The sequence below is a fragment of the Heliconius melpomene genome, chromosome 16 (genome assembly GCF_056956725.1).
Source record: "Heliconius melpomene rosina isolate 202511_hmr_F chromosome 16, ASM5695672v1, whole genome shotgun sequence".
Classification (NCBI taxonomy): domain Eukaryota; kingdom Metazoa; phylum Arthropoda; class Insecta; order Lepidoptera; family Nymphalidae; genus Heliconius; species Heliconius melpomene.
In genome coordinates, this window is record NC_140404.1 from 3,564,484 (window position 1) to 3,591,218 (window position 26,735).

Here is a 26,735-nt window from a genome sequence, read left to right on the forward strand (position 1 = left end):
GTCACGTCATGATAGATGATGAAATGATTTTTTAGCTGTATCTCACACACAGCAGGGTAGGCAGAGGGAATCTAGTGACAAACCACTCCGTTCCACATTTCCCACTGAATTCTGGAAGCATTACTTAACTATCTTTATTTTTATAACAATATTCTGTGTTAATTTAGTATATTTTCTGTTTTTGCGAACAGAAAGCATCGACGTGAAAACTTAAGCCTATCAATACCACTATTTGTTCAGGATAAGAAGCTTATAACAATCCTCTTGTTATCGACTACTCATCATAGGTATAGCAGAATGTGATAAAATAAACATTTGAGATAACAAGATTTTATCTTATAATTTTTCACGAAACATCTTTGGATGCTAGTCGTGTGTGTTAACGTGATGGGTTAGGAGTTCGATTCCCGTTTGAGGCAATGAAATATTCAATATTTTATAATATTTCTTCGATCTGTTGTCGGCGTTGAGTTTCGCCATTTAACAAATGATGCTTACAGAGTTCGGGGGAAAGAAAGGAACCGAAAGTTTTAAGACATCTTATCTTAAGATAAGATTACGGCCATTGTTTATTTATAACATAGTTAAACTTAAGATAAAATTAAATATATACAATCTATTAGCAGTATAACGTCAAGTACTAGATGAGACGAAAACATAACAAGACTTTCAAGAGCGAATGTTTGCTGTAAAAATTGCATTAAAAGATTCAATTTTGACAAATGCCTTTTTTATTTGTCCACTAAGTTCGTACTCCGACCCCATAGATACGGTACCCAAGGTATACAATTTTACGATACCGTAAAAAACTCTATATAGTATAAAAACGTCAGCTCCCCATTTGTTCTTGCTCCATAAAGATAAGGAAAGCGTTTCAGAACATTAAACAGCCATAGATAGATATATTAGAGTACCTGGTTTCTTTAGACGCGTTTCGAAATTCAATTTAGTCACTAATTATATTGTCCAGTGCACAAACACTACTTAATTTCCGCTTAATTATTACGGAAATTGAAATAGTTTAATGTTTTACATCAAACTAAAGGAGCGAGGGAACGTAAATTATGAACAAGTTTAGCTTTTCATTTTAAAGTATAAAATATTTGTTCATATTATACAAAATGGTTACAAATATTTTAACAATATTTAGTAATAAATAAGGATAATATTGTCATTTATCTCTTTTCGTATCCAAAGTATATTTTATTATTGAATGGCGGAACCCAACGCCGCACTTTACCTGGTTGTCAGAGCGAAAAAATGAACATTTTAAATATTTCATTCACTCAAGAAGGAATCGAATCCGTAACCCTTTACATTTTATGCCTTAAAATTAAATATGTAGACTAAATTACCTGTGAACCACCCAGAATATCCTGGCATAGCATATGAAGATGAGCAAAGCTGGCACTATAAAGGCTATGACGAAGAGAGCAGTTTTTGCTGAGCGTCCGTAATCATCCGGCACTATCGAACACGTGCCCAGCTCCGGGTCGTAGTCGAATTTACCTGTAATAAAATATTATTTCATATGTGAAATTGATTTATTTATATTAAATAAGTTTTTTGTGAGAAAGGTTTTTTTTGAGGTACAGAGTGTCTTAACACTAGGTTCCCTCTGCCTACCCTGCTCTGTGCGGGATACAGCGGGAAGTTAATGTGTTTTTTTTTCGGCTTCAACTTCGTTCTGTATCCTGCATGTATCAGGGTGGAAAGAGGGTGTTTAGTGTTAAGATATTCCACTGCTCACTTTCCACCGAATTTTCGAGGCGTTGGCTTGGTTGACAGAACTTAACGCCGCGCTTTTCCTCGACACCAGAGCGAAGAAATGAAAATATAAATTTAAATAAATATTTCATTTTGACGAGTGGGGATCGAACCCACAACCACAAAAACATTTTTTGTATTCTCTTGCTACTAATTTAAATGTAAGATATAAAACGTCCATAAATTGTTTAAGTATCTTACGAAGACTCATTTTGATAAAATATTTACTACAAAACTATGAAGATTTATTAACAATTAATTTTATTTATTTATTTTTAAACACAAACAAAATAAATTAAAAGTTAATTTAAACTAAATAACATATTCAGATTAACCATCTTAAAAGATAGATAGTTATATCTGATGAAATGTAAATTTATACGTCTCAAAGGAATACAAAGGTAATTTGGTGAGATTACTAGCTCCATTGCCTCGCTTAATAGGCCTCCGTCTGTGTTGTCTGTCTGTCTTTAAAGTTTTGTTTATATAGATATAGCTATGCAAATAGAAGTTAATAAGAATATTGTTAATATATGAATGACTTTAATATTCAACTGTGACTAAATTTTGATTGTTTTAAATTGAAATAGAAGTTTAAAAATGTCAAGCTTTTATATTTCTTATTTAAACTATGAAAATTTTATTTGTGTGTGTTTTTTTCTGCTTCACTCTGTATTCTGCACGCAGTAGGGTAGGCACAACCTAGTGATAAGACACTCTGCTCGCCACGTTCCGCCGAATTTAGAAGGCATTGATTGTTAAATCAACTTAGCGTCTCGACAACAGAGCAAAGAAATAAAAAGCTTATACGAGTATTTCCATTTGTATTTGTGTGTGTATCCACAACCAGTTGTATTTACCAAGCTAGGGCCCCTGCGACACTACTGGCCGTAATTGGACTCAACTGGAAAATTTTCATATTAATTTTCAAAATATTTCCTTTTAAGTATTATTAATTCTTCTAATTAATGTTATGTTTGCTACTTAAATCTGTTGTTCTCATTATATTTGAATGCCACGCTTTAATAGTGATCCCAACTTACAAAGGGCTCAGACATCTCTAAGGTACCTTTATGTCACCATTTAATGTTTGATAAAACTAAATGCTTTTAAGGATTTTATATGTAGTTATATTCTATTATCTTATACTTTCATTTATCATTATGACTTTTTGTTACGATAATGTTTAAAAGTACCTACAAACTCATAATAATTTAAATTATATTTGATCTCATTATATGGAGACCGGTTGTGGGTTCGATTCTCGGTCGCGGGAAATAATTATTAATATTAATAATTAAAGATAATTTTCAATTATAACTTCAATCTATAATTAAGAAATATTTTGAACAATATCTCACCCCAGACTCCAACCAGCGTCGGTATCTGCATCCCGTACGAGAACATCCACGAGAAGACGATCATCAGAGCTATGTTGTGTTTGCGGTACACTCTGGAGTACCAGCTGTGGTGCGCTATCATTATGTATCTATAACAATTATTGAATTAATTAATATTATCTTAACTAACTAGCTCTTGGGGAGGATAGTAAGGAGTGTCCTGACACTAAGATTTTTTGCATATTAGGTACTATAATATACTGCAAAGCGTGAAGCTATAAAAATAATTAGCTATTTATATTAGGAGCAGAAATAACAAATAAAATTTCTTCCTTAGATTATCTTATCTTAGGTCTACTTTTCAAAGTTTTTTAAGTTAATTAAGAAGAGTGAATTATAATGAACCTGCTTCATTTTTAAAATAAGATAAAATGTTTTATTAAATAAATCCTACTTCAAGAAATTACTTACTATTCTTATTTTATATTTTATTTTAGACTTTAAAAAAGCTCTTTAACATTCTAACTGCAAAGATTTGCAATATAAAATTTTTAAGAACCGCACAGAAAATTCACTGTTCCGGAATGTAACCATATCTTTTAATTAATTAGAGGTTTCTTCCCGGCTTAAATTCTTATATATGCATATTATATTATTTATTCATACTTTCATTGCTTCGCTCTGGCACCAAGGCAAAAGCGCAGTTGAGTTTAGCCACTACTACAAAAGCACATAATTCCTCGAAAAAATCGGCGGAAAGTGGCTAATTGAGTATCTTAACACTAGATTCTCTCTGTTTACCCTACTGTATGGGGGAGACGATGTTAGAGTTGAAAATTTTCAATTCTATATCAATTTAACTAAAACTCATAAGTACTTAGTAGCGTTGTAAAGACAAGTACCTACTATTTATATGGAATCAGAAACTTGCAAGGCTCTTATTATATAGAGGGTTGGCTGGAATTCCTCTAGAGTCAAATTTATTTTATACCTGATTTCATTTACAATAACGTTCTTTACACCTGCGTCGTCGGTTGAATTATTTTACGTCTTATTTCAATCGTTTGTGACTAAATATCAAAAGGTTATTACTTTTTGGCATATTATACAAAATTTAATATAGAAATAATAGTCGTAAAACCATATTATGTAAAATATTTATAATCGAGGCTCAGTAACCTCTTGAAGTGCTTATTAAGTATTTGACCCGCGCGGATTGTGGGTTCGATAATTTAAGAAAATGCATATTTTTAATGCCTTTAGAATGAGTGCGAAATTTAGGAGGGTTGAGGCAGAGATAAAATTATCGTTTTGAAGCATTAAAAAAATCAGCTTCACGCTGTATCTCGCACACAACAGAGTAGACAGAGGGAATCTAGTGTTGAGGCACTCCGTTCCTCACCTTCCGCCAAATTCAGGAGGCATTACGTGTTGAGTGGATAATTTTTCTCCTCACTAGTAAGATTCTCAACAAGTGCTTCTAGTAGGCGATTCAACGCACCTACGTTATTTGGGACGTTTGAAAATTTATGATTTTAAATAAATAGAGAAAGCAGCTTTTATACAGTATATGTGTACATACAAAAGGAGATTATACAAAATACTCGAAAGAAAAATATACATATGTAAAAATTTAAGTCCGTTCCGAACAAAATAAATGTTTTCCTTCAGTATTCAAATAGGCACTCTTATTTTTGTATTGTTTACTAAAAAAACAGAAACAGAAAAACTTTTTCATACAATTCTCACATGAATTGAATAAGTCAAAAAACATAAAAATATATAATGGTGTTGAGGCCATCGTGGCGCAGGGGCATAAGCGTGTGACTGTAACGTAACGGTTGTGGGTTCGATTCCCATACGGGAAAATGAATTATTATTTACTAATATTTTCATTTTTTCGCTCCAAGGCTGATACCAAGACCAAAGCCCGGCATTGGGTTCCACCACTCAACACGCAATGCCCCGAAAATACAGCGGAAAGTGGAGAACAAAGTGTTCCCTCTGCCTATTCTCTCTGCCTAGTCGCAATATGCGGGATACAGCGTGAAAAAAAGAGAAACATAAAAAGTAGGCTCAGCAATCTGGATATTGTAATGTTTGTTTTATCTTGGCGAGTTCTTTCGAGCGTGACATACACACATAATTAGAACCGTTATCCCTTGACCTACACTCATACATCTATTACCTATGAGCGTGACAAGGAGACTTCACGCTTAGCACTTTTATTACAAGTTAGTATTCATATGTATGGCTGGTTAATCTTCTTATTAGAGTTAGGTAAATCCTTTATAAATTATTATTAGCTATATAAGTCGCGATGCAGGCCATGAGAGCCAATGGTCTAACCACCGAGGACGCAAAAGACCGTGCAAAGTGGAGTAGGTTGAGTAGGAAGGCAGACCCTGGGAATAGCTGGGTTTAATGCCAGGAGGAAGAAGATATAAGTATATAACTGTATCCATGCTATAAGATTGAAGATATCTTCTCCAATTAATCAAAATTCAATAGGTGTTTGTAATAATTTTACAGTAGACGTTTCAAGTACCTAATTACGTGTGCTATTGATACGAAAGACGATATCTGTGATCTAAATAGCTTTATTGAAGAAAAAATTATGGTGTTTTTTTTTTATTTGATATAATATTACAGAACCTATCATATTGTAGAAAATATATAAAAGAAAAGAAAATTTATATAATGTCCTATTTGAAAAGGATGGACGGTGGAGAATTACATGACGTGTTGTTAGATTGCCTCCGTCTAATCTAAAAAAGGCCTTTGTTATATATGTTCTAGGTTGTATTTTATTTTCAGCTTCTCCCTAGATCCCGTATATAGCAGAGAAGGCAGAGGAAACCTGGTGTTAAGATACTCCGTTCCACACTCTCCGCCGAATTTTCGCGGCATTACCTGTCAAGAGGCGAGATTCACGCCGCATTTTTTGCTTTGATACCAGAGCAAACAAAGAATTATTATTTATTAATGAAAATATTAATAAATAATAATTCACTCCATCGATTGGGAATTGAACCCACAACCCCAGATCGATGCGCCACAACGATCTCGAGAAGCTTGTATACAATTTTATTATGTTTTCCTATTCACATCATACAAAGCTATAAATAAAACCTATTGCACTCGAGCATCAACCATTGTAAAATGTTCATATCACAAGGGACTCACCTGTTTAAAGTAATGAGCGCTATACTCAGTAGGGAGACGCCAACGTTGCCGTATCGAAGAAACGGTACCAGCTTGCACAGCGCACCCCCATGAGACCAGGTCCTCGTCCAGAAGCCAGATATGGCGAATGGAAGTACCACAGCACAGAATAAGAAATCAGCAATGCACAAACTGAAAGTAAAATAATTTATTATAGATGCTGTGTAAAGTATTGGCTATGTTAATGAATTGTGGAGATTTTTCTGTTGGTGTTAATTTTAAGCATTGTGGTTTAGATGAAAAAAGGAATGAATTATTTTCGAGACCTTTTCCCTCGTCAAAACAGTCTAGAATCAGATTTCAGAAAACCGATGACAAACATTTTGTGTCATAAAGCTTTCTTTAATATATGTATAAAAATATATCTTTTTACATATTTATGAAGAAAAAAGCTCAATTTGATACATTTTATGTACGTCGTAAAAATAACGTAGTTTCTGAGGACCACACGCTTCTTCTTAATAATTGAAGGTATGTCGCTAGTATGGGGAAAGTATTTATTTAGAGAGCAAAATTTTACACATTTTCAACAAACTAGGGACTAAACGACTAATAACAACGAAACATTTTGTTTTAAAATTTTAGTCAAGTACTTTATTTTCAACTTTTAATATATATTAAGAAAGCGAGTTTTAAGCGAGGTAAATACAATACATAATTTCGTATTTATTATAACATATTTCAATATAGATATATGAAATAAAATTTTCTTTAGATAGTTTAAATATCAATTTACCTTTTTCCCATAAAAGTACAAAAAGGTAAGAAGCGAAATACATGATGAAGACGCATACTAAGCTGACTAATGGATTCTTAATGTGAAGTTATACTGTTACTACCTTCTATAAAAGTGAAAGTATGAAAGTTAAATGTATGTTTGTTTGTTCTATTAATTATGACAAAGTAGGTTTTTTTTATATGTATACATTTCACAACTCTCTTTTAATCTACAGGTAACTCTATACTAGTTAAAGTATAGGAAATAAAATAGACAGATTAGACCTAATATTTTTACCTAATTATTTGACTTTGTACTGGTTGAGAAACTATATAGGTATATACATAATTATAAAATATATATATATTTTTTTAATCTTTTGAAATAAAAAAAATTGCTTATACCAATTTTTTGTCTCATTAAAATAAGTAGCATAATATTTTAAATAAAGTACTTAGTTAGCTTAATATTTAGGTTTAAGTAATATATGAAGTGCTATAAAATCGTACTAAAATTTACATAATTACCACGTAGTAAGACTACAACGTGCTAAATCATATTTTTAAAGTAAAGGCTTCCCATTAGAATTTTTAATATAAAGAAAAGAAATATTTAACATTCCAGTCTTTGTTTTAAAATTTTACTGCAGTGGACACAATGCTATAAAAGAAATAAGCCTATGTGGCTTTTCAGTGGGTTTAAAGCTGCGTATATTTAACTATAGGACTTTTATTAAATGAATGTATTGAAGAGGTTTTCAAATTTTTAATAATTGACGATTACGTTATATCGTTACGAGTTATCCAAAATTAAGAAGATCTTATGGCTCAATTGGAAAATGCTTTAGTATATTATATCCAAGGTCGTGGGTACAATTTCAGCTCGAGGAATTATAGTTTGGTTAAAAGCTGGGCAACGGTGGGTTCCGCACAATCTCTATAAGATAGGAATAATGTAATACTAATTTAACTCTGCGGATGAATAATTATTAAATTGTTATTAAATTATTTTGTATAAAAAATATAAAATATAATTTCAGTTATTTTTTTTAGTGTTGTAACACAGAAATAAAATTACCTTATAATAAACGCTGCAGCAACGTTTCTCACTTTAGGGCACTTCAAGAGAGCTACCACAGTCAAGAGATTACCGAAAAGACCTACTACCATAATAATTCCAGTAACCACGGCAGCGAACGTTAGAAGTGTTGGTGAAAATCTGAAACAAATATGAGAAATATGTTAAAATATGAGAAATATCTATAATTATAATAAATATAGTTTTCTCTAGGCCGTCGTGGTACAGTGGCTGCACACACGTGTGAGTGGGTTCGATTCCCACTCGAATGAATTAATTATTATTTATAAACATTTTTTCTTCGCTTTGCTAATAAGGCAAGCATTGAATTCCACCACTCAAAATCCAATCTTGAACATTCATAACAGAGCTATTTGAGAGATGAGTGTGGGACAGTGTGAAAGTGAATGAAAAGGGAAGAAAATTGTAATGTTTTTTTTCGTAAAGTTCTATATTTAACAACATTAAATAAGATTAACTCATCAAAACATTGCTTAGGGATGTTTTCGCGGTGAAAGTAAATTATATGGCTGGCATAATGCAGCTTTTACCAACCTTTTTTATCTACAAGCTTATAAGGCCATGAAAAACCCCATGTACATAAAAAAATATAATAACCATAACATTTTGTATCATAAATAATCTCTGTTGTTTTTTTTTTCATATTTATTGTCTTTAATCTGTGTTGGTTAAATAATAATATTTTTGTAGATATGTACGATTTTTGTAGATTATGTTAGTGAAACGACACTGTATTCGTTTTAGTAAATTTTTGTTTACTAAGTATGGAATTAAATTAAAAAACAATAAAAATATATACATATTCCTTATAAAAATATTTGTCAACTTTCTCTTATAACGTATGGCAAATTAAATTTAAAATAACTGCGAAAATATAACGAAATAACTGAAAATATTACACATATTGTCTTTCATACGTCAAAGTTGTATGTATGGGAGTTAAAATGGATGAAATTATTTTAGCTACTAATGGCTAAGTCTGCGAAACGATAAGATAACCGACATTGTTATGCAAAGTTTATTATAACAACAAATGTAAGTGTATCTCTTATTCGTTCTGGCTAGACGGGAACGAACGAAATTATAAATTTAAGAAAAATGAAATAGAAACCAAGAGAAGAGAAATATCTACAACTGTTATGAAACAGTACTTTTTAAATTTAAATTTTAAATGAATACGAAATACGAGAGCTTTTTAGAGAAAAATGGGAGAAGTTTGTCGTTGTGTTTTATTTTATGTTAAATATGGGATTAGAGTATTAAACTAGCAGGATTTTTTTGTTTTTTTAGCGTTACGCTACAGCGCCCACACTCAGCGGGGTAGACAAATGGAACCTAGTGTTAAGACACTCCGTTCCCCCTTTTACGCTGGAGTCTAGAGGCATTCAGTATTAAATGGCGGGATTAGAAGCGCTCGGCCTAGGCTCGAGTGGGAATAGAACTCACACTTGGTTTCTCTGTGCTACCGACTGGCCGACTGGCCTCTACACAAGTTTGTCGTTATATTTTATTTTATATGAAATTAGAATATTAAATAAAGTAAAAATAAAAATAAAGAACGTATTTTATTGCGCTTTAACACGTACTTTTAAAACTTATGTTCATGAAAAGCCTATTAATCTCAAAGAAGGCTTATATTTTCATAAAAAAATGTTTCAGTATTTTTTGCGGTATGTTATTTCATATAGAGGGTTTGTGTTCTGATGAGATTATGCCTATCTTCACTCTGATCCCGCACACAACAAGGTAACTAGAGGGAACCTAGTGTTAAGAAATTCTGTTCGCCATGACCGAATTTTGGAGGCAGTGCTCAACGTCGCGTTTTTACCTACTTCGACACCAGAGCGAAGAAATGAAAATATTAAACTTAAGTGGGAATCTAACTCGCGCCACGACTGCGGTAATATAAATTCATAATAATTTTCCATAAACTAGCATTAGTTTTATAATGTAATTAGATGTTCCCAATAAGATGTGAAAACAAAAACCTAATACTTAACATTAAATTCGGGTGAAAAGAAAACAAAATTGTGAGCCTTCTAACAAAAAGCAGTACAAAACATAAATACCTACAATTCAATGAATACGAAATTTGAATTATAATTGAATTATTTGATTTTTCTTACTGTCAAATGAGACAATCGGTTAATAAAGACACTCTCTCAATCACGAGAAAAAATATCTAAAAGAGCTTTTAAAACTTTTCTACAGACCGGATGCCTTTTGTGCTTGTTTTTTTAATATTATTATTATACATATGGAAATGTTCAAGCGTACGTACTGTTCGTTGGCGTATTAAAAAGATTTGTAAGGAAAACCGGACATAAAACAATAAAGGATCAAATGTTCTTATTCAATTGAAAATATTTGTCAGTGGAATTGAAAAAAAAAACCAAAGATCTTTTTTTATAGGCGGTTTACAAAAAAATGTAGATTAAATGGCTTGGTAATTTAGGTAGCAATATATCACTAAATATTTATTATATTTTGATAAATTAATACATGGAGGCCAGTCGTGGCGCAGAGTGTGTTCGATTCCCATTAGGGGGAAATGAATTATTTATCATTGAAATCTTCATTTCTTTGTTCTGGTAATGAGACAACTTGCGGCGTTTAGTTCTGCTACTTAACTTACAACGCTCGAAGCAATGTGTGTTGAGTTGCGGAACTAGGAAAAATTTGTTATTTGCTACGCAGGTTCTCTCTGCCTACCTGCTTTGTACGGGATACAGCGTGAAGCGTGAACTTTACATTTCCCAGCTCTTGTAGGCTTCTCCTATGAGTTACGCGACTCAATACGTCAGTCAGTTGAAAGTGGGAAGGGGAGTGTTTTAACACTAGTTTCGCTATCTTTTGGGTGATGACATAATATATTTTAAACAAAAACACATAAAACAGAGAAACTCCATGTTATTTATATTTATCATCAGTTACTATTTGTAAAGGAAAACAAGAACACGAATTTGGTTAAATTATTATTAAATCTCAGCTTAAACGTTCATTTGTTTGTACTTACTTGGAAAGTTCACTTTGTTGAACGTTGGAATTTATATCCTCTGTGTAGTTAAAGATATCTGAATCAGCCATTTTGAATATCTGAAACAACAAAACGATTGTTTTATTATCTGTTGACTTGAAATGCTTATATTTTTGATTTAATATTATTTAAGCATTTTATCAGCTTCACGCTGTATCCCGCACACAGCAGGATAGGCAGAGGGAACTTAGTGTTAAGACACTCCGTTCTCCGTATTCGCCTTTGACCAAAAACTTAATATCGTTTCGAAAAGCTAAAATAGTTAATAGGTAGTATATTTGTGAAATTTTATATCCGCGAAAAGCCATAATATACCGCTAGTATTTTAATAAGTTTAAGGATCTAAAATATAGAGTAGTATATAAACTATGCAGGGTTCCGTAATATTTTACATAAATTACTTTATACGATCGCATCTGCTGGTTACATCATCTGAGGTTACCAGGCCAATTTGTCCTAACCTCCACAATTAGGATCAAGATGGCACTCAACGCGGAACGGCTATTTAACAAGATCTTAATATAATATTCTTTTTTGTTATTCTCTTTTTAAAACATAAGGTAAAGCTTTAGTGTCTATTTACTCTTTCTGATATAATATTATCTTCATCTATTTAAATTTTCTTTTAATTTATTTGTAAATGAAAAGGAGTAAACGGATAAACTATTCCATTTTTAATAAGAATAATTAACACCGAGACATCATTTTAAAACCCATGTTGAATCTAAAAATAGGTAACTCTATGGAAAAGAACTTTAAAGTTAATTCTAATAGTTTTCATTGATATATTGTTCATACTGTACGAATACAATTAACTAAGAATTACTTACGAAAACATTATTATTAATTATGTTATATACAGTACGGACAGACGTTTTACAATCAAATTTTACCCACATACATAACAAAAAAAGACAATAAAACTACATATCTCTTTGTAATTCTTAATCATGCACTCATTGCTTTTAACTGTCCAGTTCCTTTCTGAATAACGATGCATCGAAATTAGGATTAGACCAAATATCCTCTTTATATGCTGTAGTGAGAGGAAACGAGTCAAAATTTGGCAGGATGCCTGTATATGGACAGAGTATCCTGGGTATATTGGCCTTAGTAGCTTTGCAGTATATAAATAAGTGATTCTGAATTCAAAATACTACTTAAAACTCTCTTTAATTCGTTGGCTAGTTTTAGTGTCATTGTTCTCTTCATATGCTTTTAGTCATTGATATCATTAAATAAAAATAAAAAAATAATACGCCTATTTTGTATAGTATTCTTATTATTCTTATTTTCGAAAATATTCTACGAAAACGTATAAACACACAACTAAATGACTCCGTAATTTTTTTAATTTAAATACATATGTCATTACTGGGAGAAATTCATTTCAAGAGTTACAAATGGAAACGCTAAATGTATATGTATGATAATTTAAGTTTATTATATTATAAATCAACACCTTCTGTGGGAACAATAACAATGTTTGCAATAATTTCAAATATTTTTTTTTATAAAAGTAAGCTAATTTATTACCTAAATACACTTATTTATATGCAAAAGTATTATTATAGGTAAAAAATATAATGAAAGCTCATCATACAATAAAAAGTAGATATAATGGTATTCAGAATGATATTATATTTTTCTTGGTTTCTTTTAGTTATGTAGTTTTCTTAAAACTTTAAAATCAATTTGAAGGTACATAATTTTTTCCGATTAACATAGATAGCATATAGTCAAATTCATGACATTAATGAAAACTGTATAATATATAACGTGGTTTCTAGAATCTCTATTTAAAAACAAAACATGGTTATAATTATGTAAATTAATATCTACCTATACTTTTATACTATACTAATATTTGAAGCTAAAGTGTTTATTTAGTATACCATGCAAACCTCAGGAACTACTGATTCGAAATTAACATTCATCGGGGAAGCCTATCCCGTTAAATGCTTCGACGTAGCCCGCAGAACCTGCGGTCAGAGTTGCTTCGGCTCACATGTCATACACCATGTTATATCCATTTCTCGTGGTAATATCTATTTCGGGGATTTAGGTAGAAAATACGAATTAATTAATATAAAAAAACATCTGGCACGTTAACAAAATTAATGAAATAATTATAAAAATCCACCAAAATAATTTTAAAAAGAAGCTTTAAATAAAAAAATATTTTCATCATTTATCTTTAAAACCCAAATAGTAATTTCATGTCCTCCGCCGCTTGCTTCGCTCCAACGAGCTGCCCACACAATACTCGTGTTAATGTCTACAGTACAATAATAAAAAATCTGCTTCACGCTGTATCCCGCACACAGCAGGGTAGGCAGAGGGAACCTAATGTTACCCTTCGTGCCCTTTTTTCCGCCAAGGAGGCATTGCGTGTTTAATGACGGAACTCAACGCTGCGCTTTGCCTCGACAACAGAATGAAGAAATTTAAATTAAAATTCGAATCGAACGCACAACTAGTCGCGTTTACAGTCACAACCCTCCACCACTACTAGCCTGTATAAAAATAAATTAAAAAACAACTATAAAAAACTTAAACAACCAAAGTAATTTTAAAGAGAAGCTTTAAATAAAACATCATCCATCTTTAAAACCCAAATGGTAATTTCGTGTCCACTCCTCGCTCCGCACCACAGAGCCCACACAATGCCCGTGTCAATGCACAGACGCTACAATAATAAGGTTACGTGAATTGAAACTCATTGGTTAGATTATATAATAGGCAGTTGACAAACTATCTAACAATCTAACGCGAGAATATCTGTGAATGATATTAATCTAATAGAGAATTTTATATAGGTTATGGGTTCGATTTCTTCTTCATTCAAATTAAAAAAATTAAATATTTACTATTTTCATTTCCTCGCGTTGTTAACGAGGCAACGCGTACTTGTTAATATTTGGTTTTGTTCACATTTGCCTTTCTATATTTATAGAATTTTTAAGAATACAAATTATTAAGATTATTCGTTTACCCTATAACGTCATGTCAGTAGTAAAAAGTAATACCTACATGGTTTATTTTCATAAGAGGTACTTTAGTACGATACATTAAACATTTTATACTACAAAGAGACAAACAGTTAAGTAAACTACAATAGTAGAGCTTACAGAATAGCCTATTTATAGAAATATTTATTCATGACCTAATTCTAGATAGATTGAAAAAGGGTGCAAAATTTGTGAAGTACAGTAATCGCGATTCGCTTTTTTGTTAAGTTAAATCACTCTCTCTTTTCAATGAGAGCATTAAGCTCTTTAGATCTCAATTACGAGTAGGAGTGGTGTTCAATATACAAAATAAATAAACCAGTTTTTATCTGCAATTGATCTACTGAAAGATTTATTTAGATGCTGACAATTGTTTTTCGTAAAATGGATGTTTTTTTTTGGATTCCATGAAAAGACCCATCAAGTGCGACTCGGGCTCGTCTTTCAAGGGTTCCGTACCAATTGCAGGGTGGTTGGTCATCGGAAAGTAGAATTGAAAGTTGCTTTTATGAAATACCTCACTTTTTAAATTTTTCTCCTTTACTTATATTGTATGTACTCATTACAAGTCAGATTTCATAACGTTTTACACGGCATATTTCATATGAAATACACTGAAAACTATGCATAAAAGCTCGTTTTTTTTATTGCGTTGACTTAGCATATTGATTTAGTATTAGTTTTAGCTGCATAACCCTTCGTGATGTCGAGATAAATGATCTCGACAGACGGACGGGCCGACAACAGTGATCCTGGTTCCCTTATTTTTCATCGTACGGAATCCTACACACATGTCTTTTGAAAAATTCATACAATGTTACTTTTTTTTTATATTAAGCTGAAAGTCTAGTCAAACTCATTTTAAAGTATATTCGATAATATCTACAGAAGTATACAATGTTTGAATGGAAAGAATTCCCAAAACATACGCATTAAGGGCCATTTGATTTCAATGTATGCGAATACAAATAAATGAACTAAATAGAATCGTATAAAGGAAAACAACTATTACTATTCTGATGTCAAACGATATTCTAGTTTCGATTGAATATTAAATGTTATATTAGTATTTTTTGTACAATTTTGCTACGTTTATTATTATTTTTTTAATATCTTTATACAAAGATTGGATAAGAGTTTATGCCTGAGATAGGATGAAAAGAATGGTAAATATTGTTTTTACTTTTCTTTTTCTGCTATTTTAGTAAATTATTTTGTTATTCTCTAGCTCAGTTAATTAATTAATATTTTTTATTATATTTTCTATAAAATAATTTGTTTTATATAGATACCATATATAAGAGTGTAATTTTAAAGTTAGGTTTGCTACAAAAGACTCGTTGTACACTAAAAAGGAAAAAACAGCATCTCATTAGCGCTTCAAGTAAGCAAGAGTTTAAACAATAATAATTAGAACACTTAACGCTGCAAGTTGAATTTGAAATTTTGCGTAGTGGAATGGAATACAGTATTGTATATTTGATTTTTCAGGCAGAGAAAACTAGTTGAAAGTGTCAAGGCACTCCGTCCTCCATTTTCTGTCTTAACTTGAGACATGGTGCTTACGAAAATTAACGCCGAGATTCCAAAGTGAATGAAAATAATTCATTACGAGATTCTCACTCATGCACCAGGGTAGGCAAAGGGAACCTAGTGTTAGGACACTCCGTTCCCCACTTTCTGTCGAATTAACTCATAGATTATACATTAGTAGCACGTTTAAACGAAATTAACTGTCCATAATAAAAATCCAAAAGTATCGAACCACGAACAAAGTAAGTATTTCATATTGTAAGAATGTATTGTAGACATTTAACAAAAGATATTTATTGTTTTAAAATTCATTGTTCCAACATTACAAAAGGAAACCGCACCCAGGACCCAGTTTTAATATGGGACGTTAGACTCAGCTCTGATTACACGAGGAAGGCGGAAGTAAAGGAATATTTGAGATATTTTTTTTTGTTGAAGATAAGAATATGAGGTACCTAGTCTGTAAAATAAGATTTTGCAGTTATTTTAAATATAAATAAAATTATTTATATTATTAGGAAATTTATTTAAACAATTGCTTTTTAATCTTTTATATTGAAAATGATTGTATTCAAGATTTAATTATTTTTTACAGTGAAGAATGAGGAAGTTCCAATATAAAAACAATTCTTTTTGAAATAAAACAATTTAGCGACATACATTTCTTTAATAAGCAACGTTAAGGGTCACTGGAGAGCTTTCAAGTTAATGTTTGGTGTGATTTCCGTAATAAAAGCCAATATTTAAGCTAAACTTAGATATCGGAACGAATATAATTCCTTTTTCCTACGTATAGGAGGGAAAGTTTCCTTACGTTGTGTAATTAAATAGTACCTAGAGACCAGTCGCGGTGCGTGGGTCGGCGTTAAGTTCCGCCACTCCACACGCAACGTCTCCAGAATTCGGCGAAAAATGGAAAATCGACCTATGATTCTGATTCTTAAATAATACCTAATTTTGGTAGTAAATGAAAACTCGAACCATATTAGCACTGTTAATTGTATTTTATATCACTGAAAGAATAAACTAGTAACCTATAGGTACTTAAAAGAAACAAATCTTATTTAGAATTATTGTATTAGACAGATTTACTCTGTTACTCCTTAATAATAAACTATCGCTGGGTGCAGTACGCTCTACGACGGCGAATAAAACTATTTATAGAGGAACTAAAGTGCAGGATGTAGAGTTATTTGTTTCAACCATCTTCTTTTTAATAAAAGAAATAAAAAAGAAGCAAAAAATTATATGGACATTCCACATGTTTGTTTGTCTTTCACGCAAAAACTACTGAACGGGTTTAAATGAAACTTTATAGTATGTTGTGGCTTCGATTCCCACTCGAGAAAATGAAAATTTAATTAATTATTCTCATCTTCATTTTGGTGTGAGGCAAAGCGCGCTGTTGAGTTAAGCTGCTAAATACGTAATGCCTCCAGAATTCTGCTTAAAATGGGAAACGGGAGGTCTTAACACTAGGTTCCCTTTGCCTACTCTGATAAAAAAAATAGTGCATAGGCTATAAATTATGTAAATTTGTAAAATTTGTCTATGATATTAATCATAACTATAATAAGGCGAAGTTCCTAGTAAGTAGCTAGTAGTCTATAATTTTGTTGCTCATATATATAACTTGTTTGGTTTATATAAATTAAAAAGCGGTCATCTTCATTTATTATAAGAAAAATTGATATTACAAACATCTAGTTGTATAATTTAGTGGAAATTGGAACTTGAAATACTGATTGAATATTCTAATATCAAAATTAATAGCTTTTTTAATAGGATAATGATAATTAATTTTACGCTTAGAGCCTGACGTGGCAAATAGGAAAAAGCGTGGCTGTAAGCGCGGTGGTTGTAGATTCGATCCCCACGGAGGAACGATCTTTTAATTATTTTCCTGCTCTGATAAATCAACCTGTGTTAGAAATTAAAATATAAAAGAGTCCACAAATTCCACAAATAAAATATAAACCACAAATTTTCTAGTTTCCTTTGGAATTTTGGGAAAACCTTTCTTCATACACGTTCCAAGAAAATTATATACCAAATTGCGGCTTTACGCTCAGAAATTACGTCTGTACGTCGCCTGTCATTCACTGAGTAAGCAACGAAAGAATTTAGAGGTACATATACGGAAAATACACGAATATTCCCGAATGTAAATTGAACATAGAACCAACGCATGCACAATTATATCAATTTCATTAGAGGCATTAGGCCCTAGCTTCGTTTTAATTGCTAAAATATATCTTTACGAGAAAAATATTTGTGTGGCATAAAGTGTAGATCTATAGTATATATTTTTTGCATTCTGAGAATATTAGGTTTGGCAGAGAGAATCTAGTGTTAAGACACACCGTTTCCTACTTTTGGCCGAATTTTCGAGGCATTCCATGTGGAGTAGCAGAACTCAACGCCGAGCTTTTGTGATGTTTTGAAATGTTTAATTTTCTCGAGTAGGAATCGAACTCACAACTATGCCGTTTCCCAGTCACACCCTCGTGTTACTGTGCTACAACGGCCTCACGTATAAAAAGATTATACATTTTTTTTTACCTCATACAATTTTTTTGGTAAGGCATGTACGAATTCTTTGTTTGCCAATTAAATGAGAAAAATACACAAACGTCATTATTGTTACTCCTACGGTACGATCCTTATAAAAATGCTCAAATCTTTTAAATTTAACATCGTGAGACATAACTTAAACAATAAGCACACGATATGCTATCTTTATTATCAGCCATATATATGACGGCGCGCTGCTTTGTATTAGTTTTAATTATAATTTCGCAATTATTACATTTCGAGTTTAATTGATTTATGTAATGGATTATATTAGAAGAACATTTAAAATGGAGCGGGTAACCCCGAATAGGGTAGTAGGTGTAGCCACAAAGAATAGCAGACGTCATTGGTTGACAGCTATGGCGTGAGATGTTCACCAATTAACCTATTGGCTCCTAATCTATTGTTATTTTGTTAATCTTGTGATATTTATTGTAAAACTGTTATGTAAACGAGTAATAAGACATTGTAGAATATAAATGTGATTTTTATTTAAACATCTCTGTTGCTACAACGCCCACAAATGAATAGTAACAGCCAAGACCGCTATGAGGCCCCTTCTGATGCTTCTACATCAGAAGTGGGATTACCAGCAACGAATAAGGAACAAAATACAGAACAGAGTGTTAAAATTTGACAAGATGTGAAATTAATGTAAAATTATGTAAAAAAATGTGAAGTTGAAAATTTATTTTTGACATGTCGAAACAAAATTTTACGGGAGCCATTAGTATCTGACATTTAAAAAAATAATGTTACAAAAGTTTAATTCTGATGATGCAGACCACGACGTTCGCAGTTGGTGTGACATATGTTTACAAGAAAAACTTATTTTGGCAGTGATTTGATAATTACAATGAGCAAGGCACAAAAAGAGCTAAGAGAGAATTTGACAAACCCGAGATTGATTGGAATTCAAAATTGGATTGTGAAAGAAAAATCAAATAATAAGAAATTATGGAAAGTATTCAAAAATAAGTTAAGTATTGGTGACAATAAGAATATCGCTTCTGATTTAATGCGGAACTCAAGTTCTCGCAGGGTTCAATTGACATAGTTAATGAATATTTCGTCAGCAATGGTGGAAATCTTGCCGAGAAGATAAAAAACGTCTCCCAATATCAGTGGAAAACCACAAATAGATAACATTAAATCGTCGTTCGTTTTATTTGATACTGATGAAATTGAAGTTGTAATAATTATAAATTCGTTAAAAAGAACTGACTTTGAAATTGGTGTGAGAGGTAACGAACACAAACTATTCAAAAGCTATCTCACGGATAGAATGCAATGCACTAAAATAGAATAAAATACCAGCATAAACCTTCCTATCAAATATGGCATTCCACAGGGAAGTATATTGGGACCAACACTATTTTTAGTATTGAACTTACCTATAAACTTTTGAAAAATTGTGTCTTTTGCTGATGACACCGTTTTACTAGTAAAAGGAGAACCTGGGAAAAAGCCTTTTATAATGCTCAGGTACTCAAGGGATCGGCGTCATCTTGACTTGCTCAATCTAGTTTTTCCCGGATTTAAATTGCCACAATTAAAAGATCAGGTCTTAGCTAGATTTGATACTGTTGAGACTCCAGCTGCAATTTATGGCGATTACACAATGGTGGTCCAAGGGAAGACGAGTGTTTATCTGCGTATGTCGGGCGCAGCTTATTACACTGTTCAGAAATATTTAGAGGATAAACATGTGTGAAAATAATGTCTATTGAAAGTCGTGCAGGATAGCTGCCAGCTAAGATTAATGACGTTATAAATGATAACACGCCTTGGGAATTAAATGTTCGCTCCAGTCTCTTTCAAAGAAAAAGAGGACACCCGATTGGTGAGAAGATTACTCCGACTATGGAAGTGAAAAAGCCACTAATACAATTATCACAGCGATGCTATAACTGTGACAAGCAGGGTCTTGTACCCAGTGATTGTTATAACAATAGTAGTTACAATAGCAATTTCTTATTTACGTTGTGAGAATTCAGATACCACCTCATCTCTACAGTCTAAGGAAGTTGGTGTGCATATGAAAGTGATTACTCTAACTTGCTTCACGTGTGGCGAATGCGACCAAATCGCAATGCGCTGCATCTGTATGGATACCAAAGCAAGCGATGAACGGGTTGAACGATGGGTGAATGTTTGCTCCATTCAACTAGCTATGGATCAGTTCTTAGATGAATCTGGTGAGAAGTTTTCATTTTGTTTTGGTTCTGTTGCCGAATGCTCTTTAATAAAGTCAGCTCTGTCGAGATAGATAATAATAAGTCATGGCAAGATGCACTACCTGACAATCAGCTAGCCATTAGCGCGGCTATTATGAGTAGGATAACCAGAGCGAATCTTTTAGAATTGTTAGTAGTAAAGGTTTCTATGCCTCTAAACTTAATGTAATTAACCACGGATGAATTTAATTTGAATCTTATTATCGAGCAATCGACACGAGCAAAAGAAACTAATGCTTCTTCTGAGAAGGTTTAGTTTGATAAACGTAAAGCAAAGTTAAATAATTAAGTAGATGATTATGTGCTGTAACCAAACCAAGCTTGACCCAAAATTTTAAAGATTCTTAAAAGAGCCCGTAAGCCCGTAGTAATTGGCTTTCAATTCTAGTAGCACGTAGTAGTGCGGGAGATTGCAAGCAACAAAATAAAGTCAGAATGGGCCGATGACGGCCATGTTAAATAGTTACATACCCCTTTTACCCTGTAGTAGCCTGTGTGGCTAAGACAAACAAACAAAGCTAAGACAAACAAAAAAAAAAACCAAAAAAAAAAAAAAAAAAATGAAAAACTAGCCTTTGTGGCAACGACTAGCCCTTGTGGCAACGACTAGACTTTGGGGCAACGACTAGCCTTTGTGGCAACGACTAGCCCTTGTGGCAACGACTAGCCTGTGTGGCGACGAGTGGCCTGTGTGGCGACGAGTAGCCTGTGTGGCGACGAGTGGCCTGTGTGGCGACGAGTGGCCTGTGTGGCAACGAGTAGCCAGTGTGGCGATGAGTAGCCTGTGTGGCGACGAGTAGCCTGTGTGGTAGCAGCTGGCCTGTGTGGCAGCAGCTGGCCTGTGTGGCAATGACTAGCCTATGTGGCAAGTACTAGCCTGTGTGGCAATAGCTGGCCTGTGTGGCAAAAAGTAGCCTGTGTGGCAATGACTGGCCTGTGTGGCAATGACGGGCCTGTGTGGCAATTACTAACTGTTGTGGCAATGACTTGTCTGTGTGACTGTTAGCCTATGTGATATTGAGTAACGGGTGTGACATTTGTAAGATTGTTATGTGTGCCTTATACGAAACATTTCGTAGTATTTGTAATACACTTATAAAAATTGTAATCACCATGAGTTTTGTTGAGTTCACTGTTACATCCACTAGGGGAACATATTGTGTGGTCAGGAAGACCGAACGGGACGTATTGCAAAGCACTATGTTTATTGTTCACAGATTGAACCTATGCACACGAGGACGTGTGACGATGCAGGACGGCCGTGACGGCGCGCTGCTTTGTATTAGTTTTAATTATAATTTCGCAATTATTACATTTCGAGTTTAATTGATTTATGTAATGGATTATATTAGAAGAACATTTAAAATGGAGCGGGTAACCCCGAATAGGGTAGTAGGTGTAGCCACAAAGAATAGCAGACGTCATTGGTTGACAGCTATGGCGTGAGATGTTCACCAATTAACCTATTGGCTCCTAATCTATTGTTATTTTGTTAATCTTGTGATATTTATTGTAAAACTGTTATGTAAACGAGTAATAAGACATTGTAGAATATAAATGTGATTTTTATTTAAACATCTCTGTTGCTACAACGCCCACAAATGAATAGTAACAGCCAAGACCGCTATGAGGCCCCTTCTGATGCTTCTACATATATATATGTACAAAATAAAAATAGATTTACGTTGTTAGTTAGTTTTAAATTTAGTGTTAAAACACTCCATTTCCGACTTTCTGCCGACTTTTTTTCTGGGTAGGAATAAAAATGGGGATCGGTGGTGGTGGGGATCGAACCCACAACCGTCGCGTTACAGTCACATCTTTGTGTTAACACGACTGGCCTCAATGGCCTTAAAGAATAGGTACCTATAGAAAACTTTAATCTTCTTAACGTTCGTTGCGTGGGCGTCTACAGTCTACAATTCAAATAGCCTGATTCATATCCTACTAAGAGACGGGAGCGATGCACCGACAATTAACTAATTTAACACGACAACGTTAAGTGTTTAAGCATTGACTTTAATAAAAGGGGGAACGCCTACGATGAAGAGTTATATTTTTTTGAATTATGGTTGTTATTATCGAAAAAAATCGGCATAAAATGAGGAACGGTGTCTCTTAACATTAATTCCCTTAAATTATTTGAATTTCATTAAATATTGTGCCATATTGTCAGGAGGGCTAACAATCGATGGGGAAGAAAGGTCCTCGAATAGCGACCCCGTCTCGGCAAAAGGACCACAGGCAGGCCCACCAACCAGGTGGACCGACGACCTTAACCTTTAACTATGGACGTGATTTTTTTATAACATACATATGGACATCGGGTCTGTCAGACCAGTGTATTTATTGGTCATATTCCGGCTGTTTTTTAAGGGAAGAAGACAATTTTATGTTTTAATTTACATGAATAGCCTCAAATCAAACAAAATCAATATAAATAAAATCGCTTTTTATTAAAGTTTACGCATCACAACGATTTAAGTAACTTAAAGTCACAATTTCAGTCTTTGGCCACATGGGATGACTCTTAAGAAAATAATACTATAAAAGAAAGACAGATAATAAAATAAATATTTTTTTAACAAAATATAAAGTCTAACAAATAAAAAAAATAAAGAAATTACATCTTATGTTATAAAATAAAAATTTTGACAACACCTCAAGATAAGGTATTATTGAACATCGATACACAATGGCTTTCAGCATTGTAGGCAAACAGGACGATTGCAGTCAACATAAGTATGTGTTGTGTTTCTATATATCTTTTGGGGGCAAAGTGTACATGTTTTTCAAGATCCCAAAACTATTTTTTTAGCTTCATGTTCAATAAATGATAGATCAAATCGCGAAACGCGAGTCAAAGGCATTCTCAATTCTTAGAGTAGTTTAGTATACGAAACGCGTCTTTTTATTTGATAAAGTGCTATTTTCTTTATAAAATGTCGTCGTCCAATTCTTTTGTTTGATGTTGATTATAAAGTACCGATATTTTTGTCCCTGACGTGCTAGGTCGATCATTTTTTTCCATTTTATCATAAAAACTAAAAAAAAAAAACTTTTTTAGGTAAATAATATTTATATTACTAAAATATATAACAAACAATGCCAAATAATATATGATATAAAACAATAAAAACATTTGAATACAAATAATACAATTAAAATATTAAAAAATATTTTGTAATATTATAAAAATATATGGCGTTTTGAAATCATTCATGTATGGGAAACATGGACGTCGGGTCTGACAGACCCAGGTCCCGTTTAGAAAGTTAAATACTCACGTGTTTTGAACCCAGAGACACAACCACTGCTATCTACATTCATTTTGTCATTAATACGAAAGGTACTTAGCCGGGATTAATGCCAGGAGGAAGAAGACGAAAGGTACTGAGAGACTCAGTGGCGGAGGTCACCGAAAAGTGGCCGATTTGTAGAATTCGTATAACTGTCTGGTCTGTCAGACTCGACGTCCATACTTAAAGGTTAAGAAGACAGCGGGAATCCGCTGAATTCAAAGGGCGCAGGACCGGACGGAGTGGCGAGAATTAGGGGAGGCCTATGTCCAGCAGTGGACGTTGAAAGGCTGATGGATGGATAGATGGATGGAAATATTGTGTAAATATTTGTAATTGAAATTTGTATACAGATTTAAATTATTGAATTAATTGAAATTTAATAACAGTATCCAATAACAATTGAAAATTTCATCTCTTCCACTGACAGCACATTGGTCAAATAATCTAGATTATAAATGGTAATATCATTTCAGTGGATTATTAAACGAGTAAATGTTAATTGAACATTATTTTGTAAATTGGATTTATTTACAGAATTTTTTTTAACTGCTCGTTTATCATTTAAAAATATTGATATATAATATAAAAGAGGCTATTGTAGTGCAAGGGCACAAGCACGATGGTTATGGGTTCGATTCCCACTTTACCTAACCTACTGTATAAAGGATACAACGTGAAGCTGATATATTATATGAATTGTTTTACTTATTATATTCTCAAGTCTTCGGAAAATAGATCTCTCCGAAGACAAAACCAAGGGCAGAAGCCAGTCTAAAATATAATGATGCTATAAGACAAGCATCATATCAGAAAGATCCTTTTAAACTTAGCACATTACTCAAAACCAGTAAAGTTAAAAGTGACATTAGCTTTAAATTAAGATTAGTAGCAATAAGTCTCGATGCCGTAAAAATTTCAACAGAAATTATATGTCCATACACTTTCCAAGGTTCCAAGGATTTAAGTAACAAGATTAATTGACTGTAAAATAGAGTCTTTTACAATATATTTTTACCTCAATAATTTTGAAGCGAACTAAATTATGGCATAAAAATATACTAGACCAGACGTATTTTTAAATATATTCCACACTATATTTTTTTTAGTATCAATTTTAATATTATATTGTTACGATCTTTGTCTTTTATAACGCCGTAAAGCTAAAATTCATTACCTTTCCCAATCTTTTGTAATCTGTCCAATTTAATTAAATCGTTTATTAAAACGTTCAGTCGTCAAAGTTTTATAGTCGGTTATTTACAGTAGTAACGACTGAAAGGATTCTATTAATTGGGGTAATAACTTAATTTAAATCTTCTAATAGATTATGCTCTTAGAGACAACACATTCATTTTGTTTTCTGTCAACACACCTTAACTTGCTTAAAGTCAATATATTATTCTATCGTCTTTCCAATAATGTATGGGTGTAACTTAATTAAATTCATTAAGATTTAGTATTTCTTTAAATTTATATTTTCGTTTCTTCGCTCTAGTGTCGAGGCAAAGCGCGGCGTTGAGTTCCGCCACTCAACACATAATGACTCCAGAATTCGGCAGAAAGTGGGGAACAGTGTCGTAACACTAGGTTCCTTTTAAGCTAATTTTTTTTAAAGATTTAGTATAATGTACTGCCAGGAAAGGCCCTGAAATATTATGTAAAAAAAATAATTTCCAATATTATAAAATAATAATTAATGGTTATAATATAATAACAAATGTATGCATACTGATATATCCTACTCACTTCTAAGAAATTGAAAAAATGAGGAAATATGCAAGTAGGTAAACTGCTTCATACTGTTTACCTTTAAACAATTTCAATAAATTAGATACAATCAGAGTTTTGGTATGTCTGTTGCTATAAAAGTGAGTCATAAAACGGTCCACCGGTTCGAAATCTTAGCACTGAGTGTAAAAGATAAAAATTGCCCCAATTTGGAAAAGAACCCGTAACCACCATACAGTTACGACTTTTCAATTATGGCGCAGAAGCAAATGTAAATTGAAGAACCTTTGTTACAATGTTATGGAAATAAACCCAGTCATTGTATACCTTGGAAAATCAATTAGTTACCAGTTTTGGTTATTTTTTTTGTAATCACTTCATTATTGCCAATTTCCAAGGAAGTAGTTTCTACAGCATAGCTTGCCTTCGTATTAAGGTCGTGTCGGCTTGATAAGATACTAAACGTATTTATATAAAATTTTAACTTAATTGTTTGTTTCTTAAATATACATGTAAAATACTGTACCAGTCAGCTTTATATTTTTAGTGATGGAGTGAGTGGACTCTTCATAAATATATTTTGTACTAGCGGCCCACTCGTTTCTGATCAGCGGGAATTATGGCATAAAAAGTAGCCTATATATTATTTAACAACCTTCTCTATCTTTCAGTTACAATAGGTTCCCAAATTTCCCATTAAAATCTGTTTAACTGCTCCGTATATAAACAGAAGGATAGATAAGACAGCAAAATTAAAAATCGGTTATTTATTTTAGTATTGTCTAAATAACTATATGCCATAGAAAAAACACAGTTTTTATGAAATCACATACAGACACTTATGTTTTATTTATACGTATGGATTTTACATATTCAATTTAGAATGAAAATATTCAAAATCCACATACCTCTATATATATATTAGATCAACTGACTGACTGACTATAAAATACTCAAAACCCATGCTTCAAACCATAAAATAAACCCTTTTTCTATAACCTAAACCTTCCACACTAAGTTAATTACCAGAATTTCTTTAAATCCCTTTACTTCTACCTGCCCGACATCGCCATACACAAAGCCTAACCACCAGATGAGTCACGTCGAACGAGAATGTGATTGAGTCAACACTATCGGTGAATCAGAAGTAGAAACGTGACACTAC

The 26,735-nt window shown here is 32.6% G+C and overlaps 1 protein-coding gene across 4 annotated transcripts in view; it reads right to left on the reverse strand.

Annotated features, from left to right (window-relative positions):
• Positions 1-26,735, reverse strand: part of LOC146530713 (G-protein coupled receptor moody-like) — a 45,937-nt gene that overhangs the window by 4,219 nt on the left and 14,983 nt on the right. For all 4 annotated transcript variants that reach the window (XM_085199330.1, XM_085199334.1, XM_085199331.1 and 1 more), the window contains 5 exons: positions 11,165-11,244; positions 8,128-8,268; positions 6,294-6,464; positions 3,129-3,256; positions 1,356-1,509 (listed from right to left, as the gene is read on the reverse strand). In XM_085199330.1, the coding sequence (XP_085055456.1) occupies positions 1,356-1,509; positions 3,129-3,256; positions 6,294-6,464; positions 8,128-8,268; positions 11,165-11,235 (665 nt within the window). In that variant the 5' untranslated portion in view covers positions 11,236-11,244. Of the gene's footprint in view, positions 1-1,355; positions 1,510-3,128; positions 3,257-6,293; positions 6,465-8,127; positions 8,269-11,164; positions 11,245-26,735 lie in introns of those variants that run through there.